Raw genomic sequence first — 20,837 nt, forward strand, 5'->3', positions numbered from 1 at the left:
ACCAACTTCTTTTTTCTTTTTCTTTCCTTTTCCAAAGAAGAAATTAAATAGAAAATATAGCTTAAAGTGAATTGTCTGAAAATGTATTATAAAAGAACAAGAAAATACCTTTGGAGATAATCCATTTGGGAAAAGGAAGCTATAAAAAATGCAGAGACAATTGCTGCCCTTCAAAATCAAGTTTTCCCAAACAATTTATTCCCATACAACCCCAGCTCTACCATTATAATTTCAGAATGATCAAGCATGTGCAAGTGATAAGATCAGAAATAATGGATGCACATGAGATCTGCAACAAAATGCGGGGGGGGGGAGTAGTTTCCATCCTAAATTCTAAGCATTTCAATACATGCTCCTCTTCTTCCCCAGTAATCAGCCAAGAAAGCCCCCATGACCAATTGAGTCTCAGCTATATCTGGATCCCTTCCCCTTAAAGTTTTTCTTGCAAAGATTTGCTTGTGCTTTTTCAAAACTTGGGGTCCTTCTTGTGCATTGGAGTTGCACTTTTGATTTCATAACCGATAGCACTCTTTTAGTCAAGAAAAGTTCCATTGAGCAGAATCCTGGACTTTGATCTTCCATGCTTGGAGACTCGACTGATTCCAACATGGCAGTTGTTCTGAACTTCAGAGAGAAAAGATTAAATCTCCCACCCACTGTCTCCACACATTAGAATTTAGAAAGTTCAGAAATCTTTTAAATAGATACTGTACTTGACAGTCATATATCAGAACACCCATGCTCAGATCTGCTTAGCAACTGCAGTACTTTTATTGTCTTACCACATTTTAAAGGCATTAGATAGATTTGTCAGAGAATTGGCTCTTGGCCGCATAATGTTGCTGGCCAGAGCAAATCCAAAGAGCACCCCAGCGTCAATTTAAATCTTTTTGACTTCTCTAAATTCTTAGTCTTTTCAGGGAGGTAGCCTTTGTCTTTGGAAGAGGAATGCCTAGACAAAAAAAGTAATTACTGGGCCTCAAACAACATCTCAGGAAGTGCATGGAATAGATTTTCTGCAAATAAGCACAAACAGCAAAGATTCTGGGCCTCGGGCAAGAGGGTTATTTTTGTACAGGGAAAAGAAATGCATTTGGTTTATCATAATCACATGAGAAGGACTTGTCTGTGTCTGCTTAAAAAAATAGGCTGATTTATTTTTAGGGAAGAAGCGATGCTTAAATAGCCAGAATAAAAGAGCCGGGGAGAACAATTTTAGAATTAACAATTGCTAAAATGCGTAAGCGTTTCATATATCTGTAAGTGCTTGGATTCATAATGTGGTAGGGAAAAAACCTTGGAACAGCACATTCGCTGAATTATACAAGGGTTCCTAATCTGTTGATCGAGTGGAACAATAGCTGGTGCGGAGTGGGAGAGCGGCTTCATTCATAAAACGGGCATCTGCAGGGCAGATAAATAATGAAACGTGTATTGCAATGCTACCCTGCAGACTTTGCCCTTTTTTGTGCATGTGTTGCAGTGTCACAGACATGTATATCTGGGGGTAGAGCCTGCAGAATGACATCACAGCGCATATTTCATCATTGTGATGAAACCTCCAGATTTGATTAGATGTCTCTGCAGGGCTAACAAAATGCCAACCAACGATCTGTTCACTTTCACCCATTTTCTGGACAGATTTCCACCCAAAGTGCTGGGCTGTAGCCATCCTCCATTTTATTATTTAAAGGAAGCTGCTCAGGCTTGTCAGAGGCACAGAAGCATTCTTAGAAATAAGGGTGATGTGGAGGGTGGCACCTTCTTTTACAGCACATAGGTTTCCTACTTTTTAAATGAAAAAAAAAATGTAAAAGGAAGACCTTAATAAGAACAAAGGAGCTATTCACAGATATATTGGTGACTTTGGCCTCCACATTAGGGCTCCCAGGTCTTTAACTTCAAGCCCAATCTGCCTGCAAAAATGATGGACCTCTTCCTCAAATTCCATTCTGGAAAGTGAGGATGAGCACTTAAAAGGTGCTTTCATAGCTTTCTCTCTGCTTCTGTGAGGGACACCCGTAACTTGAGAGTAGTACCTTTACAATTCCATTCCAGCATCAGCTGGAAAAAAAATTCTTCAGAGTCAGAAGAATTTCTATTGATTCTTAGCCTAAGAAGCTCTGACTTCTTCCATGAATTTTCATCTAATCCCAGAGGACCCATGTCAGATATTGGGACACTCTGAACTTCTCCATGCACAAAACAGGACACTTTGAAAAATGTTGAATTTATAGAACTGTTGCTTAAGAATCTTCTAAAGTTTTTGAAATCTTCCCTGCCAACATATTTTTGTCTATAAACATGTCTTATTATTATGTAAATATTCTGTAAACAGGGTTTTTAAAAAAATATGTAAAGTCTTTCCAATTCTTAATGTTTAAATTTAAAGCTCTTTTTCTTGTCAGCACAATCCCATCAAACTTGCTTCTTAATCTCTTACTAATCACCTATGCTGGTTCATAGACAGCCAGTTTGGTGTAGTGGTTAAGGCACCAGGCTAGAAACTAGGAGACCATGAGTTCTAGTCCCACCTTAGATACAAAGCCATCTGGGTGACCTTGGGCCAGTCATGCTCTCTCAGCCCTAGGAAGAAGGCAAGAGCCAACAACTTCCAAAAATCTTGCCATGAAAAATGCAGGGACTTGTCAAGACAGTCACCAGGAGTCAAGACTGACTTGAAGTAAGCAAAACAAAAAACAAAAAAAACAATCAACCCTGTGGTCCATGCAACACTAACCTCACATTTACATTATTGTAACATGATCAACTTTGGTCCAGATCTGCAGCTGATGCAGAAAGACCGCCTAACTCAACCAGTATGACTCTGGGTGGCATACAGCATAAAAACAAACGATACATCAAAAATGGACAAAAACCCATAACAATAAACAGTACAAAATATAAGTACAAAATGTAAAATGGCGGCTAAACACATAAGAAAACAGCTCCAAAGGACTCCCGCTTAACAGCCCCCTAATGCCTGGGGGAAGAGCCATATGTTCCCCTGTGGTCAGATGCTACAGTTGCAATAGCCTGACATCTGGGAACCCAAGGACCTTCCATGGCTTTCCAAAGAGTGTCACCAATACTTTCAGGTCCTAGAAGCTGGAAGGAAAGAAGGTAAAATCAAGAGCTTAGGTGACTTTTTTGCAGCATCATTTGGGAATCTCCTGCTGCAAGGTGGTGCCAGATAACATCCAATGACCACTCTTCCTCCTCTCATTGCTGGCTGGGGAATTCTGGGAGTTGAAGTCCACACACCTTAAAATGGACATTGTTGAGAAATACTGCTTTATAGGTTTTGACACACCAACCCACATACATACGGTATATATCCTTCTGCGAGGACAACTGGCTATTACTGTTTTTGCTTTTTATATTTTTTGTATCATAGGCCTTTTGCAGGCAAAAAAGGAGCATGAAGCAATGCCTGCTGTTGCTGCTCAGTTCTTTCCTCCGGTTTCAAGCATCTGATTTACATCTTTTCCAGATAGTTACCTTATAAGAAGACTTCCTAGTGGATGGCAGCTGAGAAGACCTGATGGTTGAAATGAATCATTGAGTTCTTCCACATGGGAATGTCATGGCAGTTTGAAATCAGCTTCCAGTTCAGAAAATGGATTGAGTTAGACTTTCTCCGCAGATCTCACACCTCACTCCACCTATTCCCTCTTGCCATAAAACCACTGTCTACTTTTTGAGGTTGATAGCCATCATCATGAGATGATGATGATTGATGATGATGGGCTGGTTTCACAGTCCCTTTGAGGAACTGGAGAATGGACATTTGGCATAGTGGAAGTGGCTCCCAAATCCATCACTCACAAGTTGTAGCTTTTTCTCCTTTCTCTAGTGGAATCTAGGTTAAGGAGGAATTTCCTCAGATTAAAGAAAAAGAATCTAGCCATCCCTGGTATCAGCCCTCAGCTGGCTTCTAAAATGAAAAGCTAGAAAAACTCCTGCTTTAAAAAATTATGGGTTACCTGCTGCTTCCCCCCAAGACAATTCTAACAGGCTTTATAGGATTCATTTGCAATTAAGGATTTTCTGATGTCCTCTTCTTTCAGTCTGAATGTTACTCTAACAGTGAAACCTGTCCAGATCACTTAAGGCAATAATGAAAATGTTCCTCTTAAATGTACTTGGCACATTAAGGTGGAGCTGAAGTATTTCATGACATGGTGAGATGCCCCCTAAACTATCTTCCAAATGGAAACCCATTAGATAGTACTTTTCTGCACTTTACAGAATTGGGCCCAGCTAGTATTAGAGAAATACTGTTCCATTAATATAGCTAGAGACAGCTCCTCTCAGATGATCTAGTTTTTATGTAACTGGAAACTTTCAGAACTTGACATTTTCTCCCTCCTCTCCTCATATATATGCATGTGTGTGTGTGTATATAATATAGCAGTGTGAATTTCATATACACACACACAATATATATATGTATATGTATATGTATATGTATATGTATATGTATATGTATATGTATATATATATCAGTGTGAATAGCAGTGTGAGGGATAGTAGTGTGAAAAACATGAAACTAAAGGGGGGTGTGTGTGTGTAGTTTCATGCTTTTCACACTGCTATCCCAAGGGGAGGGACTTTTGCAATTTTGTAACTTTTGCATAGCTCTGTTAAAAAAAATTAAAATGCAGTAAAACAACAATTGCTTTCTGCCCTGGAACCACATCCAACCCCCCCCCCCCCATCATCTGCGCTGTGCAGAGGTGTTGGGTTGCGTTATTAGCTACTATTCCAAATACTGTAGCATGTTGGCTAGAGATGGCAAGAATTGAAGCCTAGCATTTCTGGAGGCTGCCAGACTGGGGCAACCAATCTCTGTAGGTGCACAGCACAATCAAGGAAACAAGAGTCACCCGGACTTTTTAAAATGAGTTTCCATGCTAAGAATTAAGGGTTAAAATACAGCACAGAATCTCAAGACTTTGAACAGAAGTTCTCGAGCCCTTCCTCATTAAAGTGGAACCTCTTTGAAGCTTTTCAATTTCTTTTCCCTTGGCTGCTTGCACGATGGGCTAAGAATCCGTTTCTTTGATAAGCCAGTAACAGTCTCTCCCCTCTTCTGATTTATAGACACTCCTCCTTCTTTCCCAGCCTCACCACCCTCCCTTGCAGCACCAGTGCCCTGAGCGAAGAGGGCTGGCTCAGTCTACCGAGAGTTATAGCAGCCTGTACATGCTGCAAGAACCGTTTTTATTGCCTTATTGTTTTCTCCACCTCCAGGCCTTCGGGGATGAGCTGAGGAGTGATGTGACTAAGCAATTGCGCCCGGAGTTCCTGATCATCTAGAATGAAAAGCGGAGGTGATGGTCAAAGCACATGTGACCTCAATGCCATGCTGCCAACGGCAGAGAAGACTCTGTTGTAAGAGTCCGTGTGCATCCTTAATTAAACTGCCTCTCTCTTCACAGAGTGATTTTCAGTAAAGAATCAGAGGTGTTGATCTTTATTTATTTATTTATTTATTTATTTGAGGTCTATCCTACCTTTCATTCAGGAGCTCCAGGCAGTCAACATAGCACTTCTTCCTCCAGCTGTCCTTCACAACCACCATATGAAATAAGTTGGGACGAGAGGGAGGGATAACTCCAAACATATCCAGTGAGTTCCTGTGGCTGAGGAGGGACTAGAACCTGGGTCTCTCCACTCCTAGTCCAACACCTTAACCACTACACCGTGCTTCCTCTGGACTAAGAGAATGCGATCATGCCAGAGTAATTTTTCTCTCTCTGCACATTGAAATCAACGAGGAAAGAGAAATGGGGTGGGAAACCCCAAATACTAAAATAATTTGGGAAATTATATTTTAACTGACTAGTTTTGCCATTTTAAAGGTAAATTAATGATTAAGGTGATTTTTTTCAAGTACTGATTTGTAGTTTATATGGGGCTCCCTCTCTGTTGCCCTCCCCAGCAAAAGCCCTATGGTGAAAGGATGAGTTGCATCAACCTGAAGATGGACAGAAGGAACAGTGGAGATGTGGTGGTGATGAGGAACCTGCGGAGCTCCAGACCAAAGCTCTTCGTTGTTTCTGCACTGGAAACATGATGATCTGGCACTGCTTTCCTGGGCTATTTTCTTCCCTCTTACAGACAACAACAAACAGGATATTTTTAAGAAGGAAATTGCACCTATATATTCTGAGATGAAAGCCCTCAGATCTCCATGACAACATATAGGCATCAACAGGGAGGGAGCTGAACATATTGTTGCACTTGTCTGATTAAAAATGGACTGTTTGTTTGAACAGGGAAAAAGAAAAAGCGATGTGTGGAGGGAAAGAGGGAGGGAGCTAATTTTCCTGTCTGGCCCAGGATCTTAGAAGGAGATCAGGAGGATGGTGTATCAGTGCATTGCAGCAACAGGTGGAGATTTCCAGAGACCAGAAACTAAAAGAGAAGCTTCACTGGAGTTTCCTTCAAAAGCAAGACAACTCACCAAGAGTGGTTGCTTTACCAAGACCACACCAGCTCCCAGCAGTAGCTCCTTGCTTAGGACCAGCTGCAGGATCCACCCCCTCCATCACCTTTCCTTTTCCCCTGGTAAACAGGTGACCCCATTCATGGGGAAATACCTCAGAAACAGAAATGCTCTGAGCCAAGGCAGAGAGAACAAATCAAGGAAGGAATAACATCCGTTAAGCGCCTGCTGAGGGACTACCTCTAGTCCTTCCCTTACCCTTTTGGTTTTGTAAAAGGCAGGGGTTGGAATATCTCAGAGAATGATGCCTGCATGGTCTTGCATGCAGGTCAGGGTGGCAAGAGGGAGAGGTGAACACATAAATGGTTGCCTTTACAAGTGATGCCTCTAGCAGGAGAAGGAAGAGAAAGAGAAGAAGTCATTTGCCTTAGGCTGCAAGTGAAGTGCCCACAATAAAGCTGTCCCAGGATGTGCGCCATCAAACAGCTTACTATTCACCTGCTGAATTTGTATCTCACCTTTCCTGAAGGAGCTCAAGGTTGTGTACCTAGCATTTCCTTCTCCAATTTTCTCCACAACCACAACTTTGTGAGATAAGCAGGGCTGAGAGAAAGTGGCCCAGAGTTACCCGGTGAGCTTCTAGGCTGAAGGAGGACTCGAACCTGCATCTCCTCAGGCCAAGTCCTACAATAACTAATATCTTCAATTATTATGACACTTGTTGTGAAAGGGAGGAGTGGAGGTAGAAGAGGAAAGAGGGTGTAATGGTATGTGGGAAAGACCTTGGGAGACGGCGGGAAGAGATGCTGCCAAGGGAATGGTCAGATAAGAGAGACCATAGCCTGCAGCTGGATAGTGGGTGGAGCAAGAGGCTCATAAGGGACCTTCCCTGGTTTCTCAGGCTGTAAAGGAGATGGCGGGAGACTTCTACTTCCAGACTTGCAAGAACCCATTTTTATAAACCAGTGAGATACTTACATTATAAAACTGTCTCCAAATTCCAAAGGGCATTAACTCTAGCAGGTTGCAATGCTCTTCCCACAGCAGTTTTGGAGGGCCAATTCAAAAAAACTCCATATGAGCTGAGATTGTGCTCCTGTGGACAAGAGGCTATTGAAACTACAGCTCATGTCCTGCTATACTGTACCTTCTATAAGGACTCACAGACCCATTTTATAACTCCCTATTTGATAAAATACCTGGGAAACTCTGATTTTTTTTTTATGTACAGTTGTTACTATCTGATCAGTATGATTCAGTTTCTTTGAATGTAACTAAATTTTGTTATACTGTCTATAAAATTAGGCAGACTTTGATTGCCCACTGATGATCCCGCCATTAATATTATCATGTTTTGTTTTATTTCATTTTAATGCATTTTTATTTGTATTTGTACACATTTGTATTTTATTTGTAATTCTGGTCTGTGACCGTAATAAAATATTGATTGATTGATTGATTGATTGACCTGCAAGATTTACAGATAGATAAATTGTAAATATAGATTTACAATGAAGTAGAATTAGTTTATCTGGTCATGTTTCCTGTTGGGTCTACCTGGGAAGGCTGACAGAGGGAAATGGAGAACTTCCTTAAGAGTCAGTGGCAAAATTCTGGGTGCGTCTTCTGTTAGGTGAAGTTAGAAGCCAGTAATCCAAGCCAAAGAGAATGTGGCTAGAGAAGACCATCTCTCTTTTATCTTGTGCCCAAGCCAGCTAGGGGAGGGGGCAAACTAAGAGAAAGAAAATGGACAAACTTTTGAGAAAGACAGAAAGACATGGAGACAGCGAGCTCAGGAAAGGATGTTTTTCATTCAGCAGGCGAAGCCAACTGAACACAGCCAGAGCCAACATTTGTTTCATGATCCTGGGCTACAACTAACTTTCATACATCCTCAGGTTTTTTGTGAATTGCCTTATTATCGAAGCCAGAGGAAAGGAGAGTAACTCAATAGTAGAGCGCATCCCATGCACTAGGACGTCAGGAAAGATGAAATATCTTTCATATATCACCCTCTCAGATGGGTGAGTGGCCCAGCTTAACACAGAGCAGCTCTTAGAAGACAGTCTTTCTCTATCTGGTGTCTCCAGGTCCTTGAGACTGTAACTCCCAGAATTCTTAGCCCTGGAAGGCATTAGCCTGCAGCAGACTGTTACAGTAATTGGGGAGACAAATGTTTAGTTTTATCTTCCCCTTCTGGCATCCTGTTTCCATATTGACAGATGAGCAATCCAAGGAAAGGATCCTGCCTTTCTTCTGAATTTTTTATTCTGACACCCACAGACCTATGTTCAGTAAACTAGCAACAGCCCTTAGGAGACATCAACCACTGCTTTTACCATGGGCAGTAAGAGTAGCAATTGATCTAAATCCAGTAACTTCCACTGCTTTGCTTCTCTCTCCATTTTTACATGCTCTAGGACAAAAAGGAATATAATGATTTGATTTTTCTGTATGAATCTTCCTTCCAAGACCTTCTGTAAGATATTTGAAGCCCAAATATCTTAACTGTCCCCCATCCAACACTGTCTGGAGTTTGGGGACAGGGCAGGGACTTATGACAAGGTTTTTTCAACTAGATCTCCTGAAGCAGCCATACCCTTATGGTACCGATCCAGTGGATTACAGTTCCCGTCACTACCAGGTTAGCATGGCCAGTGATTAAGTTGCAGTCTAACAAAACTGGAGACCCCCATCTTGGGGAAGGCCGAGAATATTTGGGTAGCATTACATCAGAAATCAATCCAAGACCAGTCTGTATCAGTCTCCTAATGTCCCCAGAGAAAACTCCATTGAGGATCAAATGCTTTTCAACCACATTTTGCTACTCCCACTCCTAATTGCCATTCAGACATCTGTTATGAAGCTGGCTAATAAGGATAAAAATTAGGTTTTTTTGTGGGTCCGCCCAGTCAGAATTCAAATTTGTTCTCCTATTCTTAAAAATGCTAGACAAATTGCTCTAGATATCTCCTTCTAGAAAGCCTGAACAGGCAGCAGTTGTTCCAAATGCCTTCACAAGAGAGCAGAGTATATCATTCCCAACACCCTCAATTTGTCTCACTGTTAGATGAATTTTCAACATCTCTCTTTACAGCAGAACATTTTCAAAGGTATAAAAAAATTCAGCTAACAATGAGGTAAATCCAGGGTGATGGGAATGATGTACTTTGTTTCTCTTGTGAAGGCATGTGATACAACTGCTGTCTCTTCAGGCATTCATCTATTATGGGAACAAAATGATTGCAGACTATATGGGATTGCACTGACCCAAACAGACCTGGTGCACAACCTGTAAGTGGGGCGGGGCGGGGGAGTTCCTCCTAAACGAACTGGCCTGGCTTGAAGAGCAGGTGCAGGCATGGCTCCGAGTGTGTTTTCACAAATCCATCTTGTTCAGTACTTGTACCCATTCCTGGACCAGAAGGCCCTACTCATGGTTACTCACATCTCGGTCAGCTCTCATCTGGATTGCTGCAGTGTACTGTACATGGGGTTGCCCTTGAAGACCACTCAGAAGCTACAGCTGGTTCAGAATGCAGCTCTGTGAGTAATCGTAGCTGCACCTCGGTACACCTATGTAATGCTGCTACTTTGCAGGCTGTACTGGTTGCCAGTGGGCTTCTGGTGCAATTCAAGGTGCTTGTTGTTACCTTTAAAGCTTTTCATGGTGAAGAGCCTGGTTATTTGCAGGACTGCCTGTCTCTAATTACCTTTGCCTGTCCAATAAGATCTAACATGCTCCAGGTTCCATTACCTGAGTAATGTCACTGGTGCAAGTAAGCATTTCCAGAAGAAGTTAGAGGAAAGCTAAATGATTGTTCTTGTGCAGCTTGGCCACAGTTCTCCTTGAAAGGTCCTTTGCCCCACAGAGGCACTTCACTCTGTCCTGACAAAGTGCCTTGAGGAAGCTATTCGGTTGCCTTGATGAAGGATTGAGGTGGTGCTGCTCCAACTCATTAGGCTGTTCCACTTCACCAGCACTGGAAGTCGCTGTTGCTGAGTGAAGCAAAGTTAACACTGCACTTCAATAAAGAGAAATGAGGCTCCAGTTTGGTTCACAGTTTCACCCTGAAGCAGCACTTTGATCAACTCCTTGATGACATGAAACACCCCTTCAATGATGTGCCCAATGATCTCCTCCTCCTTATTCTTAATACTATGTTGGGTCTATATTCTGCCATTCCCCTGGTAGCTCAAAGCAACCTACATGAGGACTCCTTTTATTTTCTCTGCACAGTAACAGCCAGATGAAATAGATTGAGCCAAGAGATAGGGCCTGTTCCAAAGTCACCTAGTTACTCCGTGACTGAATAGAGAACTGAACTTGGATTTCCCCACTCCTATCCTGACTGTTTAAAGCAACAGGCACCTTAGTCAAGGTAAAATCACTTCCCAGCCAAATCAGGGGGTATATCTGTGTGTGTAACATAAAGGGTGTATATGGGAGAGGGAGGAGGGAGGAAGAATGCAACGCCTGATACTTTCCTCTGTTGCACTCTGATGCAGGATTACTCACCCACCAGCTCACCTCAAAATTGCATGGTCCATGCTAGTTCAAGGAGCTGAGTCCCTCCCTTTGCCAAGAATAAGAGAGAGAGCATGGATTCAAACAGAACAGCTGGCATCTCCAGTTGCACCTTAGCAACAGAACGGGGTGGGGGTGGGTGGTGGATGGCAAGGTGTCCAAGAGTTTGTGCCAAGTTCATATCCAGCACATCCGAGAAAGAAGAACAGTAAATAAGACAGAGTTTCCTGATTCTTACACAGCACAGTTTAAATGTTACAGTTCTTTTCCTTTTCCAAGGAAAGGCTGAAGGACACTGTTCAATTGGATGAAAATCTTTTATTCATTGCTTATCTGCTAAAAGGAAAGGAAATGAACAAAATGGACTCATATTCCCAGCTTCTCCTGCCTACTAGAAACATATATGTATATGTGTGTGTGCATGTGTGCGTGTATAAAACTATCCCTTGTTTCTTTTTTCTATGGAAGAAAAAAGTACCTTGGAGTAAGTAGTCTAGACTGGGAAAGCATGCAAAGAATTAAACGGTCCTTCCTTCGGCTTTTGTGCTTCAGTCAAAACTGAAGCCTTTCCTGCCTCTCCTTGTATTATATTAATACTGTCCCTCCACGTTCCTACATTAGAATATATTTGCTCCTTCCACCTACTTTTGACGGCTAAATGAGATGTTCTCTATATGTAATGTCTTAATATTTATTTTCAGTTTGCAAGGATTGGACTGCATTTCTTTTGGATCCCCTCATCTGACCCTTGTCCCGCCCTATTCTGGGTGATCATACACCAATAAAATTAAATAACTTCCCTCTAGTCAATAGATCTGTTTTCCTGAGTGGGATTTTCGCTTTTAAAACTATTTATACTGCTTACTGAAGCCCAAACTTATATTATGTGAGGTTCTTCAAAGGAATCACTTTGTACTCCTCTACATGGCACACAATTTCCAGGGAGCAGAAAATAACCAGATAGGAGTGACACAGACTGATGGATGAAAAAAGGGCTTAGAAAGTCGGAGGGCTATAGTGTTTAATATTTTTAAACTAGCTACAAAATGTCAATCACATCACAAACTGACAGGAGACAGAAGGAATTTCATATTACATGCGGCAACTATATTTAATCTCACAGTTTTATCTAGAATTCATTCACGTAAGTTATTTTTATTTTGTTTTATTTTAAAATCAGTAACAGCTACTAAACATCGCAGTGATTTTTGTATGCATAGCTCTAGATAAGCAACAGAGAACTGTATCAAGAACAAACCACATGGGGGAGGGGAGAAAGAAAAGAAGAAAAGTACTCTGTGTGTGTGTGTGTGTGTGTGTGTGTGGGTGTGTGCGCGCGCGCCTGTGTGCGCGCATGTGCGCGTGTGAGAGAGAAAGAGAGAGAGAGAGCTAGAAAGATACAGCCTTATAAAAATTACATTTCTCTGCAACATTTCATATGGTAGCCATCCCTCCCCCTGAAAAAAAGACAATTTTTGAAAGCAGCAGACAAACTCTATATATTACACTTATATCTTATTTGCTGATGCTTTTTTGTTGTTGTTTGTTGTGGTGTTTCAGCCAAATGTTTTAATTGCTGGCAATGATGAAATGACGAGTGCCAAATCCAATTATTTTGATCTTAAAATGAGGCAAACGAAAAGAACGAAAAAGAAACCAACGTCATTATATGGAAAAATAAAATGGTGCTACTGCAAACTTGCTGGTATAACATAGTCCTGACAGGGTCCCGATACCAAGCATGCTAATTTTTGTTTCTTTTGTTGTCACTGATGTTATTACTGCCATGGAAAGGTCTCACTTATGTTAAAGAGTCTAAAAGTCTATTTTTCATGCAATAAATGCATCAATCACATCACTGTGCTTAGTGCAATGCTTGTTATAAGTTATATAATTCCACATTGTCTTATCATGAACTTAGAACAACGGGGGACAGCAATGGAGAATTGAGGGGACATGGGGTTCTTAAGTGCTTAAACAACCATGACGTTCAAAGAAGAGACTTCTGGGGGGCAGCTCTGTGAAATGTTAACAGTTTTACAAGAACAATACTGTATAGTTCAAGGTTCAACAGCACGCTGAGCATTCCTACATTTTGTTTTTCATTTAGCAGAAACGTCATAATTTAAAAAACGAAACAAACCCACCCACCAAAAGTGGACAGAAAATGAAAGGGGTGGGCTGGAATGAAGGGAGGGAGGGGGAAAGAAAACCCCCGGACAAATAAATAGAACATAGTCATGAGCTATAGCCATCAAATCAGTACTATATACATACAACCTTTGGAAAGAAAGAGGTCTGGAAAATAAAAATAAATTTACAAGTATTATTTTTGGAAAGCTGACAACTTACACAGGACAACATTTACAGAGGGAAGGAAGAAGAGGGCCTGATATCTGTACGTATGCAAACTTAGTTGATAAATACCATGAGAAAAAGCATGAGACTGCTGCCCTTGGGGACAGTGTATGTAGAAGAATCAGCTCTTGGTTGCCTTTAACTGCTGCCCAGCATCTTTGTTGCACGTAGATTGGCTTCATCAATCCTGTTTTTGTTGGAAACAGCCTGGATTGGAGAGACAAGGTGGGGAAGGGGTGGAGAAAAAGAAACAAAAAAGGGTCAAGATGGCCACATGGTCAAGAAAGTTGTACACTAGAATAATGGTTATCTGGGGCTCCATTCCCAAAAGTGTGTGACATTCCAATGCAGGCCATATTAACACTGAGTGGTAATTCAAAAATTTGTCTCACATTCACACACCAACACCATTCCTGTTATGCTCATCGGTCTTCTTTATGGATATTTCTTTCAACTTTGCATACTACCCTACATGCATGGCAGTTCCTAATCCTACATCCAGGGTCAGACCCTGCTTAGTTTTTTTCAAGCTCAGCTAAGGTCAGCTAGATGCTGTCACTTGCTATGGTCCAATGACCTCTATTGTACTGCATGTAAGTACAGATGATTGAAATAATTAAAATTGCTTTAGTCCTGGCCTTATCTGAACTTTTCAGAAAAATACTTTACCAACAGTTTTGGTCCAGAAAGTACCTGGACCAACTACGAATGTTGGTGCCAGTGGCAGCTCATCCCTTACCTTCTCCATGATCCTGTCCATTTGGCGGTTCTGTGTATCAATCTCATTGCCCATATCTAGAGCCATGTGGCGGAGGTTTCCAATGATGCCGCTGACCTGTTCCAGGTTTTCATCCATCTCACCTTCTCGGGCATCATTTGTTACCCTACGGAAGGACAGGAATTAAAAGTGGACTGAACCATGCTTATCCAAAACAGTTAAGCTTCTTTATTAATGCAAAGGAATGCTATTTGATGGCCATACCTAAGTTTTGCTGGGCTTGTATAAAACAAACATTGAGCAAATTAAGGGATTAAAGGATATAATCTTCCACAACATCCACAAGTTGACTCCTGGGTGAGAATACTGCTCTGTATGCATTGACATACCTTCTAGGCTAATTATAGAAGTCACAGAAGAAGCAGCAGGATGTCCATAAGTGGGAATACTCAGGCACATTGTCATTCCTTTCTGCATATATTTAGTGAACATTATCAGGGCAACTTGCATGTTGGTTCATTCCAGGGTTTTTTTTTACAACTTTGTTATTAGCAAATGGAATGGCATTGTGCATGGAGAGTTTCCTGGTGGCTCAGATGAAATACTTCTGAAGGAAAGATGATGGACCTGGATAAAACCACCATCAAGCCATATGTTCTACTCAATGCTGGAATCCCAATTAAAGCATCTCAACAGATGGCTGCCTACCCTTTGCTTGAACACATCCAGTAAGGGGAAGATATTCGGCTGGGGAAATGGTTCTACTGCCAACCTACTTTTACTGTTGGGAAGTTTTATCTAATAATCCACTAGAATTTGCCTTCTTATAATGTAAATCCATTATTTTATATCCAGTACTCCTGAAACAATAGAGAATAGTTCTTTACTTTCTTCTGTGCAACATCTTTTCAAGCATGGGAAAATGCTATTTTATTCCTCTCAATCTTCTCTTCCTGGTTCCTTCTGTATATCCTTCACAGGACTTAGTTTCAAGTCCCAAATCATCCTCATTTGTCTTTTCTCAACCTCTTTCAATTTATCTGAAGCTCAGAACTGGATGCAATACTTGTGATGAGATTTGACTAACACAGAATAAAAGAGAAGTCTAAAACTGCATTTACCCTTCTTTTTTTTAACCATGGTACACTCATGCTTCATATTTATTTGGTAAACTGCTATCCAAAAATCATTTTCACAAGCACTACCAACCTAGATATTTCCCCATTCTATCCCCAGTAGAATGATTTCTATTTGGTGAAGAACTTTGGCATTTGCCCTTGTTAAATATCATTCTGTTATTTATTTCCCTATCATATCAACAATGTTTTGAATTTTACTTCCAGTTCCTATGAAATTTGCTATCTCACCCAATTCTGGGTCATCTGTAAATATGATCATCTTCCCCTCCACTTTTTCACCCAAGTCATTGATAAAAATAATGAAGAGAGCAGGACCTTGAAATAAGCCTCTTGGCAGCTCACGTGATTCCACTCTCCAATTCGATAAGTACTGACGAGCACTGAGTACGGTTTTCAAACCAGACATGTATCTATTTAATTGTCATGTCATCCAGCCCATAGTTAATTAGCTTTCTACTGAGAATGTCACAATGTACTTTGTGAAATGCTTTGGTACAATACTCCAGTAATATATTAAGGAAGTTACAGTACCTGATTCAAAAAAATAAGAAAAAGTAAATTTGCATTCTAGTAATTACTATATTGTTTCAAGATGCTTACAGATTTATCTCTTTATGATCTGCTATGCAGTTTTCCTAGGATGAATGCTAGACTGAAAAGCCTGCAGTTTCTCAAACCACTTCTTTCCCCTTTTTTGAAGAGTGGGGCAATATTTGTTCTCTTCCAAGGCTTCCTCAGTTCTCCAAACTTTCTCAGAGATAATACCTGAAGGTAAGAGGCTCAACCTGAGCATTAACATTTTTTCCCCACTTCCCTAGGTTGCAACTCATCCAGCCCTAAAGATTTATATAAATAGGTGTTCCTTAACGATGTCCCTTTTCCCACTATTGAGTTAAAGTGCTATCCACCACCCCTGAGTTGGCACAAAACAATGCCAGCATAACATTTGCTCTTCCCATCATCAGTCCCTAACCTACCTCGGTTGCATCTGTCTGAATCAGTGCAAATAGTGTTGCCCTGATTTACACTCATTATACATAAGGCAATTAGTTTTCTTTTCTAGTTTTATTGACTTCTCTCTTCAGCATGTCACTAACCAACAGGGAAAACACCTATCAGTAGGGAAGTGCAACATATGGGGTCGATCTGACTTTCAGACTTTACCTAGGGGCTCTCAAGACTGGTTTGTCTGCCTCTCTTCTCTATCTGGACAACTGCCAAATTGAAATAATGGGAAACAGAAACATATGGAAGCATAGCAGGCATGAGAGGAATTCCGTTCATACATGGTGATGAAAAGAACTCAGAAAATTAAGTGCTAATGGAAAAGGCCAATCCTGGTGAGAAACAGCTGGCTAGTGGTGAAGGGTGGCCACAGACCAGAAGGAGGAGGGCATGCCCATGATGCCCAACACTCCATAACATACTACTGGTCATGCCCACAAGAAGTCGCCTGCCCTTGCCTCTAAGATAATGTGTGACAAAGTGGTGCAGACTTTACACAATTTGATAATGTAGGATAGTATTGGCTTAAGAGGGAAAATATTACTTTTAAACTGGTACACTTAGAGATGACTTAAGAATGTTTTGTTGATGGGCTAAGGATGAGTTGCTCTTGCAAAGATGCATAATCTAACCATTCCAGGGAGAAGACTGGAATGGTTGGATTATGACAGTGCCATGATTAAACTGCAAGTGGAACCAGGCAGGGCCCATGTTTTCTTTGGTCTCAAACTTCAGTCCTGTCCCTTCATCCTACTGTTTGTAATTGTCTGGCGGAATACCCTGGAGGTGACTAAGCCAAAATAGAAACTGAAAATCCCTTCCTTTTCTTTGTCACCTGTTAGCATTGTTATCTGTTAGAAAAGATGGAGGAGCTGTGGTTGCCTTTTCACTCCCATCCCTATTAAATCTCTTGGCTCTGTGGGATACATTGCTTAAAAGTTTCTAGCTTTCAACTATCTACCAGTTTGGGTGGGGAGGGTGGGGGGAAATGTCTCCCAGCTGATGTTAAAGCTTAGAATCCCTCCCAAATGCTCAGAGAATGTCAGTGGAAATTTTTGGTATAGCTTGACTAATGTACTTTGGCAGTACAAACTAGGGAATAAACAACACCAACACTCTCAATAGGACCATCTGGAAACATTCTTCAGTATGCCAGTAACAGGAAAGAAGGAAGGAAAGACTGGATTTTTTTTTTTAAAAAGGGAAGAATAAAATCTTCAAAATCCTCACCTGCGGATAAATCCACCACTGATGGCCATCTGTTCTCGTTCATCCACAACACGCGCAGGCTGGCTGGCTACAACTCCATCTTGATTGTTGCCCCAGGCTTTTTTATAAGCATCACTTGATTTAAGCCTATGCAAAAATAGCAGGTGAGTAACAATGCAGCGAGAGAGGGGAGAGTCAACTGCAAAACATCTTGTCATTATTTGGTCAAGCGAAGAACTGAGTCAAGCAAATGAATTGTTTTGATAAAGGGGGCATTCTGATATACCGATATATCATAAAGTCAAACAAAAGCATTTCCTTCTTTTTATTTGCTGCCACAACTCTGATGCTTGCAAATTTCATTTCCAATAGAGTCAATCATCATTGCCAAGTTGGTGGCTTTTGGAGGGTTGGCTTGCTTGATTAACACAAAAGTCAACAAACATGAATTGAAAACATTGAGCTATATTTCATGGCACATATACTGTATATTTGGATACCAAACTCAGGGATTGCACTTCTAGACAGACATGAAAACATAACTGCAAAGGGAAGTGTGTACATCACATCACAGTGAGACATTGTCTTAGATTAAAAAAAAAAAACCAAGATGAAACAAAAACAGACCTGGCCTCCTTTTAAGCACAGTTGGCCAAGGTTCCTTTCTTTAACATGTGGCACAATGAACTTTTACATCCAACAATATTTCCAATGTTATACTAGAAGAATGGAGATTCACAGGGGCTTCTTTGCCAAAAGGCTTGATGGGGCAATTTGACAAGATATTTTAATAATATATCGGTACTTGGAAAGAGTCACTATATATCTAGAGTTGATGTACAAACCTTTATCTACAGAGACAGAAAGTAAAATCAGGCCATATTGGGATGAGTGCAGGGAAATAAATAAAGAAAGAAAGAATACAAGCATGTGTAGCGGTTGAGCATCAGAAAGGGAAATTCCTCTATGTATGTATAAAGATATATAGAGAGAGATATTTCATGCACCAGGTACAGGCATGAATAAGAAGTGAGAAGCATTCTCAATAAAGCACAGCTGCCCCCGTGGTCCAACATTCTCTTAATGCACTAGCAGTTATACAGCCTACACAGCAAGTGGGATGCAGGCAAAAATGGATCATCTGTTATGGTGAGAATCTTAAAACATTAGGTCCTGGAAAAGTATCTTGATGAGATACCGTCTAAAGTTAAATATGCAGTTTTTCAGAGGAACCATCTTTGACTGAGCCTCCACAGAGTAATTAAAATCCAGGCATACCAGTGGTAACAGGCAGTATTAATATGTGCAGCATCTTGCATATTTTAATGGTGCAACTGTCTGCAATTACAAATTGAAATTGCTATCTGAGATTACAAGCTTAGTGGGTTGTTAGAGCCACTTAAACAGTACCAGTTTCAGCAAAGTGTATTCACTAAATAGGTACAAGTTTGCACATGAAAACAAACTCTCCTCCAGAACGGAAAGTGTCCAGCAACATTAATAAACATCCAATATATGCCCAGATTGGCACTATTTAAAAGCTTCTTAAAGACAGCAAACATATCTGTTCAAACATTAGTTTGGCTTCTTAGTTCAAGCAGTGCTAGTTGCCAACATGTTTCACTGCATATATGTTGCTTTGAAAATCATTGCTTTTGGTCAGACGTCTTTGCAGATGGAGGAAGCCTACCATGTAGTCAATGGACTTTCTTTTGAACAAGCACATGATTAGGGTTATACTGCAGAGCTCCAATCCTATGCATGCCCCCTTAGTGATAAATCCAAGATGTGCAACTCTGCCTTTAAAGTGCTACAATCGTTTTCAGTGTTGATGTGTAAAACAAGGCTGTTTAATTGGATTAAACAGAGCAATCAGAGTGAAAATTAGATGTGCAACATACACCGTAATAATTGGAAACGTGCTTCAGATTGGGCATGAACAATATGTCATCCTCCAGAAATTGTTGGGCTGTAACTCCTTTGGGTACCATAAGTGTTGTTAACCAGAGCTGATGGGAGGTGGAATTCAGCATCGCTTGAGGGCCACACATTGCCCACCTCTGCTTGAGTTGCTGTCTCACTATATCTTTTCTCTTCACCCCACCATTCGAGCAACCAACAGGGTCTAATACTCCATGGCCCATCCTGGGTTTTTGTTTTTCAAATAAGCACAAGTTGCTCTGAAATTCATATCTTGAGAAAGTATATAGACTTAGTATTTATTATGTTCAGCAGTACTGTTTGTCTTTTTAGAATTTCCGGAGAACTCCTGTTACTCCCATTCAAGGCACTGCCTTTCAATAACCCAATTGTGACACAAAGCTCCACTGCGTTCTTCTTACTTCAGATGGCTTTGCGTGTAAGGAAAGTCAATCCTGAGTGCAGAAAGTCTAAATCAAACTGCCAGCACTGAATCACGCGGTCCGAAAGGGAACACGCGTAGAAAAACTGCACAGTGTTAGATTTCTCTCTTTATTCTTTAAGACATCTGACCAGCTTAAAAGGCTTTAAACAGGATTACTTGGGCGGGCTGATTCAGTCTTTCTAGTAAATACGAGAAATATAGCAGCCACAAAATATTTTTTCTTTAATTAAAAAAAAAAATCTCCCCACCCTGTCCACATATCATAGAACAACCTGAATATTGGATGGAGCAATTTAATTATTAGAATGATTACTCATTCCGGATGTCTGAGCAAATAACCAAAGGCTGGACTATAAACCAAAGGCTAACATACAGCACATTGCAAGCCCAAATGCACGTGGTGCATGCTCACGTGCACAAACACACACACCATTCTAGGCCTGTTTTAATATTTATCAATGTCTTGTTTTAATCATTCATCTGCACAATAATTCACTCCATGCTAATCTCTTATTCATCAAAGCACCCATTCTTTCCTCTCTCTGTTCTCTCTTTAAAGTTGATGCATCACATTTTTATGCTGCATTTTCATTTTATGGCAGTAATATGGAAGCAGATCTAGTATATTTCAACATTTTTTCTTGGTGTTACACTACTCCGTGGAGAGCTGCCACGAGCAAAATGGATCCATTTTTTTCTGACAATATTTTACTTCCCCATAGCTTGGGATCAAACGAGGAAAACAAGATGCATCTCCAAATCTTTTTTTGTATTTCATCATCATTTTACGTATTTCTGAGCCATAAATCATGGTCAAGAAGTATTCCTTTAAAGGCTATTGAGGGGAAGAAAAGATTATGCAGGGCCATAATTTTTGAAATTTAAATTATCAATGCTACATAGTACACACTATAAAATGTTGAAATGGTCATCACTGGAAAGTGCTTGCAGTGAAGGTTTTGCTGTGGTATGCCTGATTTTAATGCAACTACTGTAATCCTGCTGTTGTCTACACCAGTGGTTCCCAATCTGTAAATGCACAAGCCACTGTTGAACTCTGA

The 20,837-nt window shown here is 40.7% G+C and overlaps 1 protein-coding gene across 1 annotated transcript in view; it reads right to left on the bottom strand.

Moving 5' to 3' along the window:
• Positions 1–12,033: 12,033 nt before the first annotated feature.
• SNAP25 (synaptosome associated protein 25) overlaps positions 12,034–20,837 on the bottom strand; it is a 54,651-nt gene continuing 45,847 nt past the window's right edge. The window contains exons 6-8 of the mRNA XM_007426798.4: positions 17,433–17,558; positions 14,080–14,224; positions 12,034–13,547 (exon numbers count right to left, since the gene is read on the bottom strand). Of these exons, the coding sequence (XP_007426860.1) occupies positions 13,479–13,547; positions 14,080–14,224; positions 17,433–17,558 (340 nt within the window). The 3' untranslated portion in view covers positions 12,034–13,478. The remainder of the gene's footprint in view (positions 13,548–14,079; positions 14,225–17,432; positions 17,559–20,837) is intronic.

Source organism: Python bivittatus, unplaced genomic scaffold, assembly GCF_059951505.1.
Source record: "Python bivittatus isolate LINGU-HERP-01145 unplaced genomic scaffold, Pbiv_v1 ctg000020_np1212, whole genome shotgun sequence".
NCBI classification, from domain to species: Eukaryota; Metazoa; Chordata; class Lepidosauria; order Squamata; family Pythonidae; genus Python; species Python bivittatus.